We start from the raw sequence: 10,521 nt of genomic DNA, 5'->3' as shown, positions 1-10,521 counted from the left end.
CGTTCCTCAAAAAATAAAAATAAATTAACTTTTTTACAAATTATTATTATTTATTTATCTTTTAAATCTGCTCCACTAAACAGATGACACCTGTTTTGTTTGTTGAGAGTATCGGTTCTCAGATTACTCTGCCAAGGAACGTTTCTCTCTTTTATCCTCTTCTCTCTCTTCTTTTTATTATTTTTTAATAAGAGTATCGATAAAAGAACTGCCAGTAATGATGGTCTAATAACACGACGAACTTGACTCGCTCACACTCTCTCTCTATCTCTCCACAATTAGCTGCTTGCTTTTAACATCTCTCTTTCTCTTTCTCTTTCTCTTTCTCTCTCTCACACACCATGTGGGATGTGGCTATAGCAGTCNGCTGTTGATTGTATTGGTTTCTTTGTTGGAAAAGCAGGTTGAGAGAGAGACCGGAGAGGATGGTTTCAGAGACTTGGTTTCGTAATCTGTGGAGGTTTCCAAAGAAACATGATGGTCATAAAGATAAGGCGGTGCTCGAGGTATTAGCGTTTGAGGTTGCGAGCTTGCTGTCCAAGCTTGTTCATTTGTGGCAGTCACTTAGTGATAAGAATGTTGCAAGGCTTAGGGAAGAGATCACACATTCCACTGGTATTAAGAAGCTAGTTTCTGAAGACGATGATTTCATCGTCAGGTTAATACGCGATGAATTGATGGAGAGCATTGAGAATGTAGCCAAAGCTGTTGCTAGGCTTGCTAGGAAATGCAATGATCCTAAGTTGAAGAGCTTTGAGACTTGTTTTAGTGAGATGATGAAGACTGGGGCTGACCCTTATGGGTGGCAGTTTGGCTGGAAGAAGATGGATAAAAAAGCAAAGAAAATGGAACGTTTCATCGCCTCAAATGCAAGCCTCTACCAGGAGACTGAGATTTTGGCGGATCTTGAACAGACTTACAAGAGAATGAGGAGCAACGAGTCTGCTACTGACAATCTTTTGGAGTATCAGAAAAAAGTTACGTGGAAACGACATGAAGTAAGGAATCTGCGGGATGTCTCTCTTTGGAACCGTACTTTTGACTATACCGTCCTTCTCTTGGTTAGATCAGTTTTCACAATCCTTAGCAGGACTAAACATGTTTTCGGCATTAGTTACAGAATGGAGGCTAGTGATGTTAGCTCTGCAGATTCTGATTTCATTGGCCGCAGTCACTCGGTTTCTACAATTTTAACTCCTATCTCTCATAAATCTGAGACTAGCGGTCTTCCTAGATTTGCTTCTGGTCCCCTTGGAAGATTTACGGGTCCTGCATCAGGTTCAGTTGCTACAAGGTCCACAAAGATGAGTGATTTCCTTTCGGGTTCTCTCAGCGCCGAATCCCCTCCTAAGTCGGGTCCTCTTGTTGCAGAAAAACACAAACGTTTCAAGTTTTACTCAGGTCCGCTTGGTAAAATCACCTCCAAATCAGGACCACTAATGGGAATGGGCAAAAACAACAAAAAGATGGGGCAGACCCCGGAAAGGCCTTCTATTTCCTCAGTGAAAAAGCAATCGAAACCCAACCGGTTAACTCAGGTTGGCCCCTTTAAAGGCTGCATGGTGTCCCAAGATGGGATTACTCCTCTTAGTACTAGGACCCGGAATGGAGCTAGGAATAGTAGCGCTGAGCATCACATTCTTGAAGGAAATTCTAACTCTGTTCACGTTGAAAACTTGACACTTCCTTCCCGCCCGAAGTTGTCAGATGCTGCTCCTAATACCCTTGGTGCTGCTTGCTTAGCATTACACTATGCTAATGTTATCATCGTGATAGAGAGGTTTGGTGCATCTCCTCACTTGATAGGCGATGATGCAAGAGACGACCTTTACAACATGTTACCGGCTAGCGTGAGAACATCCCTGAGAGAAAGACTAAAGCCCTACTCAAAAAACTTGAGTTCTTCCACAGTTTATGATCCAGGACTAGCAAAAGAATGGACTGACGCAATGGCAGGTATCTTGGAATGGCTGGGTCCGTTAGCTCACAACATGATAAAATGGCAATCGGAGCGGAGTTACGAGCACCAAAGCTTGGTTTCAAGGACCCACATAGTGCTTGCACAAACGCTTTTCTTTGCAAACCAGCAGAAGACGGAAGCCATCATTACCGAGCTTCTTGTTGGCCTCAACTATGTCTGGAGATTTGGTAGAGAACTGAACGCCAAGGCTCTTCAGGAGTGTACCAGTAGTAAAACCCTTGAGAAATGCATGGACACAGATAATTAGTGAAGCTCTCCATGACGACAGACAAGTCTGCAATTTTACTACCTCTTTGACGTCAACCGACACTGGATCTAACCCACCGGGTAACCAACCAAACAGTGGGCAAGCCCAGTATCCTCTGCAGCTTGGACCAAACCCGAGGGCGAAATGCTGTTACGTTATTGCGCTATTACCACGAGAGGTATCAGAATAGCTCGTCTTTTATCTTTCCCCTCCTCTTTACTATTCTGCTTCGTGGATTGCAAATTCTGACTTGTAGTAGGATGATGATGCGTTGTGTATATTGTTCTATGATTTTATTGTGGTGAGTTACATACTGCATATATACGTATGTGCCAAGTTTGTTTTTGATTCTGTAATATCTTATTGGGTGATACAGAAGATTCCTTGTTTTCTCGGACCTTCAAGTTCCGATTTGTCCAAGTTTTGTCTGTATCATCTCCTCTCTTCCGGTCAACTGTATACGTATGTGGGTTTGTCAAAGTTTCGAATCAAAAAAGTGGAACTAGTTGATAATTCTTTTATTTCTCAATCGACATGCTTAAGTTTGATTTATGAAAGCATTTTTTAATGAATTCAGAAATTGCACTTGATCTAGCTGGCCAACAAAGATTAGTATCCCGAGTATGCTTAATTAGTCGTTGTTTGCTTTGAAAGAGCACACACGCTGAATCGTTTATAGCATTAATGAACTTTGTAGTGCTATTTGTTTAGAGAAAATATCAAGCTAGCATTAAAAAACGATTGTATTATCAGTATGATGCTAATTTTATGATATATTTTTTTGGTAGGAATGATAATTTTATGGTATGATGATAATGTTTAAAAAAAAAAGAAAAAGCTGTGGCATTTTTTTTTTGTATAACAAATATTGGTATGATGATAGTCTTCTTATTTGATTGATAATAAACAACTACTATACAGACTAATATTATATAGAAGGGATCATCATACAATTACTAAGTTGATTACCATATGACTTAACATTCATTTTGGGATATTCTAATGATAAATTTTATTTAATTAATTTCGTTAGATATTTTACATTTTAGATTAAAAAAAGAAAGTCTAAACATTTTTAAATAATTAACTGAGGTCAATAAGAAATATTTATTTAATTACCACATTCAAGTCTTTCATTAAATGGACTTTATCAAAAAAACTCTCATTCTAATAGTAGTAGTATTTAATTTGACTTTAAAAGGAAAAAATCTATATAGAAACTAACAAAAATCTTAAATAGGTAAGCAAAAAAGATTATTAAAGCAAAGGGAAATAAAAAAAAGGGTCTGAAACGTAAAATCTGGCCGTGCGAAAACTGCGTCGTTTTTGGATGTCTCATTGTCTCTGTGGCGAAAAGGCAGCGTGCTAAATCCGTCGAGTTTGCCACCGTTGAGCGGCAGGTGAAGCCCAAACCGAGTCACCGTCTCTCTCTCTTTCTCTCCTTTCAGATGACGGCGCTGAGACCTCTACCTGGGCGATCACGATCGCTGCGATGTTCATCGGAGAAGATGGAAGGTAGCGGAAGCTGGGATGTGCTCGAATGGAGTAAACTCGATGTATTGCGCTCTTAACTTCTCAATTCAATTCTTGCTTCTCGCTCGCGTTTTCCTTGACCTAATTAATTAAGCAAGCAACACGAGAACATTGTTATTGTTGTTGTCCATCTCTTTATTGAAAAGCTCATAATTTGGGGATTATCGATTGATGCTTGATGTTTTTTTTTTTGATTGGGATGGTTCAGTCAGCTTCTTTGTCTAGCTCGTATTCGAACTTGGATTGCTTACTGGAATCTGAGAGGATTCACTTCGAGGTATGTCATTAGATTTGGTCAAAATTGGATGTTTCGAATTGAAAACTCTGTTTGGGTGCCCCTCACTGTTTTCTAAAACTTTATGCTTTGGATTTGAGAATTGATAGGGATGCTTTATTCAGTTTTCTTGAAAATTAGCAAGAAATTAAACTCCTATTTGTTGGAATTTTGTCCATCATAACTGTATTGTGTTTTGGTCTTTAATTGAAGTTGGCTTTGATTTCAGGCTTGTGGAGTTATTCTCATTAACACCAATGAGGCAGGGACCCTCTTGTTGTCAAATTTTCGTATTATGTTTTTGGTATGACTTGTCTTTCCTATGTTTCTTCTTTTTTTGTCAACTTATTGTAATCTTTACGTGGTGCATCACACGTGAATTTCGCTGTTGGTTTCTGCATTCCTACTCATTTTTTCTTGACAATGCTATAAACTTAAGGGACTATTCCTTTTTTCTCTTTGTGAAGAGTGAAGGAACCAGAAAGCTTGTTCCACTTGGTACAATCCCATTTTTAGCTATCGAGAAGTTTAACAAACTGGTCAGTTATTATATCGACGCTCTGTGATTAATTTTGGTGCAGTTAGGCTCTGGGTTTTAATACTTGTACTTGTATATAATTTCTGTGTCATGGGTATTATATGTAGGCGCTGAAAGTTCAATCAAACAAATATCACAACGATGAGAATGCACCAAATCGACTTTTACAGGTCACTGGTATGTTTCTGTGTTTCCATTTGCTCAAGCTGATTCTGAGTAATTTATGTTTTCAAGTTCTTGCGCCAGAGATCAAAATTCAGTTTAATGTTTAGCTCCTTTTCTTTTATTACCTTTGTTTACTACCTGAAAGTAATTATCTTGGCAGCAGACATCACCCCTGCAATGATGTTGATGGAAGGGTTTTTATTTACCGCTTTATCTAATACTTTTTGTATATTAGTTTGAAACTATATCATATGATTCATGTACATTTTGCAGGAAAAGATATGAGGATAGTTGTCTATGGTTTTCGACCTGGAACCAAACAGGTGAAACTTTTGAAAAAACTTCAACTCATGCTACATTTTGCATTTCTCCTTGAAACCTATATGATTCTATTGGCATAATTTTGTAGAGACGTGCTGTGGTTGATGCACTATTGAGGTCTAACAAACCAGAGAGAGTATGGGATCTTTATGCTTTTACATGTGGACCTTCCAAATTCGGTAACGCAAACCCAAAGGAAAGATTGCTTAATGAATATTTTCGGCTTCTCGGAAAAAGTTCTCAACAAGCGTCAATGAATATGATTGAAGACGGTTCATTCACTGTGTCCAATGAACTTTGGCGGATAACTAACTTGAACTCGAATTATGACTTGTGTCAGAGTTATCCGTTTGCTTTGATGGTTCCAAAATCCATTAGGTAGGACATTGATTCCTTGTTCAGGAATGAAAAATGTTTCATTTGGTTTCGCCAAACATTGAGAAGTTCTGTGCTCGTATTTGAGAACTACATAGAAGATTCTCTTTAGTAACTTGGCATACCACTGTTTATTTTTTGGTTTCAACTATCTTTATGAGAAGTATTGACACAATAAAAAGTTACCGCATTTTTGTTGTCAGTGATGAAGATCTGATCCAGGCGTCTACTTTCCGGGCAAGATGTCGCTTACCTGTAATCTCGTGGTGTCATCCAGGTAGAAATGCAGCGGCTGTGGTACTTCTATTTGAACTTTGTTGGTATAGCTTCGACATTTACATGTTGCTTTTTTATATATTTTTCAATTGCAGGCAGTGGAGCTGTGATTGCTCGCTCATCACAACCTTTAGTTGGTCTGATGATGAACATTAGGAGGTATGTAGAATTTTCAGTTTTATGACCAGACTTGTGCATGATAATTTAGTTTCTTATTTGGAATCTCAAAGTGCTTGAAGTGATGGATCTGATGTTTTGATATATTTCACCCATTTCTACAGTAGTTGTGATGAGAAACTTGTTGCTTCATTTTGCACTCAGTTAGCTGGCCATAAGGGAGCACGAAGGTGAGCTTCTGATTTTTTCGTCATTTGGTTAAAATTAACATTTCGGTTTCCTGATAATCTTTTTGTCATCGCTTAGTACCATGACCCCTCTATGTGCTTGCATTTCTCACATGATTTTGTGTTAAAAATCATAAATCACATACGTATACGTGGAAATAACCGCTCTTGTTTGCCCCATTGGACGTGGGATTATATTCTGGAATATTAAGAAAAGTCTATTTGGGTGAAATAGAAAATTACTCTGTTACTTCATATCTGAAATGTGGTTGAATGATGATACTTAGTTACTAAAAAAATTACACGAACTGTCATTTTGTTTTTGTGCCATAGGAAGCTTTATATCGTAGATGCAAGACCTAAGAAAAATGCATTAGCAAATGGAGCAATGGGAGGAGGCTCAGAATCATCTTCAAATTATTTTAAATCTGAAGTCTGTACATTGTCTAAACTGGTTTGCAGCTCAATATTTTGTCTTCTGGAACTGCTTGTTTTTACTGAAAATGTTTCTCTTCAGATTGTTTTTCTGGGGATAGACAACATACATACAATGAGAGAGAGCTTTTCCCGCCTTAGGGAATATTTAGATATGCATGGTACAACATCGTCAGATGGGACGTCATCATTCTTGGTAAGTACTGAATTCCAGAGAAATTAGGATTTGTAGTTGGCGGAGAAGTTCGAAAGCAATTAAAGTTTCTTAACAAATCAACTGACACTCTCCAAGTTGTCTAGCACACGACATCTAGGTGGTTTCAGAAACTAAAACGGGTATCCTTCAATTGAATTAAGGTTAAAGCATGTGGACGTGATATTTACATTAGTTATCAAGTTAATGGTTGCAACCTTAGTTTCTTTTTCAAGTTCATGGAGAACGTGTAAAATTTACCACATATATCTTTTTGAAGATACATCATGATTTACAATACTTCTGTTTCTTCTGTTGCTAATAGTGGATAACTCTATTTGTGTGAAATCTGTAGAGGCATGGTGCCTCGACGTGGGGTGGAGGTAATCTCAGTAGTATGTCTGCTTCAGTATCCTTGCTCGGAGATAGTAATTGGTTAAGTCACATCCAGAGCATCTTAGCTGGTGTAGCATGGATTGCTGCACGTGTTGCTATGGAGTCAGCATCAGTTCTCGTGCACTGCAGGTAAGCTATCTTGAGGCCGCATCGTCACTGAACTGCTTTACTTGGATACCAATTTATAGACATGTGATAGGACAAAGATGCATTTGTCTCAAGCAGACACTTGTATTTATCATCCGTTAAATCAGGTTTTAACTATTCTCAGCTGTTTTATGTTATTTCCGGACTTGTGCTGTCACTGTGCAGTGATGGATGGGACAGAACAACTCAGCTGACTTCTCTTGCATGTTTATTGCTTGACCCATACTACAGAACATTTTCTGGGTTCCAGGTACACCTCGTGTTATAGTTTAAGTTTTCTGGGGCTTTTCGTTCTTGTTGTGACTGAATCTACTTAATTCCTTAATCAACTTCAAGTTTAGGATTGTAACTTGATAATTGATATTGTGGGTGGTTATTATAGAATACTTTGTTCTTGCCAGCTGATTTAACTGCATAAGCAGCCTTCGTAAGAATTTTGTTTGATGTACCATTGTCTTATGTAGTCTTTTCTACTATTCTGACTTCACATCAGGCTCTTGTCGAAAAGGATTGGTTAGCATTTGGTCACCCATTTTCGGATCGGGTGGGAATGCCTAATGTGTCTGAATCTGGTAATTTTGAATTACCAATTCAGTCTTCTTCTGCTCGAAGTTTCCCTTCCTCTCCAGTACAGCAACTTTCAGGATCAGCAATTGCTCAATCTTCTAGCTCTTCATATGGGCCGAATAACTATTCTCCTATATTTTTGCAGGTGAGTAGCTATTGCCTACAATTATAATATTCTTTACGATGTAAAAATCTAATTAGATAGCTGAGTAAAGCCTTAGATTATTTCATCTTCACGTTTACGGTGTTTGCAGTGGCTTGATTGCGTTTCACAGCTAATGCGGATGTATCCTTCTGCGTTCGAGTTTTCTCCGGTATGTATATAGACCATTAATAGATGTTTGACAGTGTCATGTTGAAATTTTGTTTTAAAAGTACTCTCTACCCTTTACTATTTTGTTTCAGACTTTCCTGGTAGATTTCATGGACTGCTTGCTTTCATGTCGTTTTGGGAACTTTTTGTGCAATAGGTAACCTCTCATTTAAAACTTCTTTTCTGTGCTTTAGTTTGTGAAGTCAGAAAAAGTTCATCATATGTAAGGTTATTATTGTTCCTGAGAAAGTTGGACCAATTTTGTATAGTTGAAAGTTCCATAGTCGAGCAGGAAGTGACTGTGCGACCGTTTTAGTATATATATTGACCCTTTCTGGATAAATGTCAGTGAAAAAGAGAGGCAGCAGTGTGGGATTTCTGAAACCTGTGGATGTCTTTGGGCCTACTTGGCTGATTTACGTTCCTCCAGTGCAACTTCTCATGTCCATTGTAACCCTTTATATGATCCTTCAAGATATGATGGCCCATTATTACCTCCTGCAGCAGCTCTAGCCCCGACTCTCTGGCCCCAGTTCCATCTCCGGTGGGCCTGCCCTGTGGAACCGAACGCTACAGAAACCGAGGACCAATGTAGAGCCATGGCTGTTAAGTATTCAGAAATGAAGAAGGTGACCCATCCTTCCTAACCTTTTATAGACTACAAAATAATCCTTTCCTAAAGTTTATATTTGACTGTACATTCTATTAACGTCAATTATCTTGCTTCATCTTGATTGTTTCTTGTGTCGGGTCGGAAAAAATTGGAGCAGGAGAAAGAAGAAGCAGAAAGGAAGGTAGATGAGTTATCTTCTGCAGTGGAGTCATTGAGCGAAGAGTTAGTGACCGAGAGAGACATAAGCCGCGTAGCTAGAGAATCAGCAAAGAGAGCTACAAAAGAGTGTGCCGTCATATCACGAGCTGTGCAGTCACTTGGCTGCAAAGTTAAATTCACAAAGAACGGAGATTGCACAGTTGAAGTAGAAGATGGGCCGCAGAAATGTTCTCACTCATTTCCCCAAAAACCATCTGAGGACAACACAACAGATGTCTCAGAATCTATCTCATCGGTGACTGAACAAAATGTGTGTGAAGCATTGTGTCCGTTGCGGACAAGAGAAGGAATGTGTCGAAGGCCTGATGCAGGTTGTGCTCAGATCGGGAGCCAATTTCTTGGGTTAAAAACAAACTTTGAAGCGTTTGAAAAACTCTCCATCCAAGAAGGCTATTTCGCAGCTGAATGAGAGTCCAGGTTTCATCAGATTGACCGTAAATCAAGGACATGTGTGTATTTTTTTTGACAGAGTAAGGCATAGCAACACCAGTGAGGAACAGAAACATCAATAAAACCCCCCTAAAGGCGGATACAAAAACCGCCAACCAAGAGCGTTTTGGTATGTGGGTGCGCGTCGGGAACTAACTTCTTCTTGTATAGCAATGCGATCATGTATAGACTATAGAGGTAGCAGGTTGCTGCTGGTCTCGACCTCAGGCTTCATTGAGAACGTTAGATTTGTGATTTTGTTTTTGTTGTCCCGTTGACAAACGAGTAAAGATTGTAACTAAAACTGATTATATGATTATTGAGACAAGAGTCATTATAATCCTCCAAGAAAGTAGTAAAACTCAAAAAAAAACGTAAAATACAATATTTACATTGATGAAGAGCCTAGATGTGTGAAATTGGGGACAGGGACACCATCACATAAAATATGCCAAGAGTGGAGTGTAGGTTCAGTTCAATACGTTGTATACTCTTAAATTATGTAGTTGGGCTTGGACCCCCAATTTAATTCTTACTATTAAAGTTGAGCCGTTGATCGTATATTCTTGTACGGTTACTGTTGACTCTAGTGTCCCTCGTGTCGAAAAGTCAATCGTAACATTATTTTATCATTATGTCAAATTTACTTGCACACAACTACACAAGTGTCGCTTGTTTACCGCCACTGATTGATTTTACCGAGTCACACGATAGCGGATAGCCTAGTCAAGTTTTAAAAACCGGGACTGGTTCTGAGTGGTACAACGGTTTAATTGGATTTACGGCTGGTTAAAGATCAAATCAGTTTAAAACTGGTTTATATTGCGGTTACAATTGGTTTAGCTCGGTTCTCATTATAAAAGGAAACCAGGAATGATTAGATATTGTGTATTCCAAACAAAACTGAGCCACCATCACCTCCAGACTTTTTTGGTTATGTGTTTTTTTTTTACCACTCCCTCAGACTTTTACAAATTTTTGTCTCAACTTTGTAATGAAATGATAAATGTGTGTAATAAAGTGAATTTGAAGACAAAATTAAGGTGATGAAACAAAAGTCTGAATTCACAACCAATCAAGACTATTATCTGTTGCTGTTGTACGTACTGACTACTTTTTTCTTCTTTTTTTTTTTGTTAAAACGTACTGACTACT

The 10,521-nt window shown here is 38.5% G+C and overlaps 2 protein-coding genes across 2 annotated transcripts; both read left to right on the top strand.

Moving 5' to 3' along the window:
• Positions 384 to 2,741, top strand: LOC104734467. Its single transcript, XM_010454052.2, has one exon. The coding sequence runs from the start codon at positions 426 to 428 to the stop codon at positions 2,226 to 2,228; it is 1,803 nt and encodes a 600-aa protein (XP_010452354.1). The 5' UTR covers positions 384 to 425; the 3' UTR covers positions 2,229 to 2,741.
• Positions 3,509 to 9,708, top strand: LOC104734466 (phosphatidylinositol-3-phosphatase myotubularin-2). Its single transcript, XM_010454050.2, has 19 exons — positions 3,509 to 3,784; positions 3,970 to 4,038; positions 4,265 to 4,339; positions 4,503 to 4,574; positions 4,681 to 4,750; positions 5,012 to 5,061; positions 5,148 to 5,437; positions 5,638 to 5,711; positions 5,806 to 5,869; positions 5,992 to 6,057; positions 6,388 to 6,487; positions 6,572 to 6,685; positions 7,038 to 7,207; positions 7,391 to 7,475; positions 7,719 to 7,937; positions 8,047 to 8,106; positions 8,198 to 8,262; positions 8,455 to 8,734; positions 8,876 to 9,708. Exons 1-19 carry the CDS (start codon positions 3,677 to 3,679, stop codon positions 9,344 to 9,346), a joined length of 2,502 nt encoding a protein of 833 aa, XP_010452352.1. The 5' UTR covers positions 3,509 to 3,676; the 3' UTR covers positions 9,347 to 9,708.

The sequence above is a fragment of the Camelina sativa genome, chromosome 13 (genome assembly GCF_000633955.1).
Source record: "Camelina sativa cultivar DH55 chromosome 13, Cs, whole genome shotgun sequence".
Classification (NCBI taxonomy): Eukaryota; Viridiplantae; Streptophyta; class Magnoliopsida; order Brassicales; family Brassicaceae; genus Camelina; species Camelina sativa.
The sequence above is the reverse complement of the archived record's forward strand: the minus strand, read 5'-3'. Positions and strand labels throughout refer to the sequence as shown.

What these genes read in the sequence shown, in the direction of transcription:
- LOC104734466 (XM_010454050.2), top strand. Translation starts at nt 3,677, where the DNA reads ATGACGGCGCTGAGACCTCTACCTGGGCGATCACGATCGCTGCGATGT. An exon ending in TCGACTTTTACAGGTCACTG is followed by an intron (nt 4,751 to 5,011) that starts GTATGTTTCTGT and finishes TACATTTTGCAG; the next exon opens with GAAAAGATATGAGGATAGTT. An exon ending in GGGAACTTTTTGTGCAATAG is followed by an intron (nt 8,263 to 8,454) that starts GTAACCTCTCAT and finishes GATAAATGTCAG; the next exon opens with TGAAAAAGAGAGGCAGCAGT.
- LOC104734467 (XM_010454052.2), top strand. Translation starts at nt 426, where the DNA reads ATGGTTTCAGAGACTTGGTTTCGTAATCTGTGGAGGTTTCCAAAGAAA.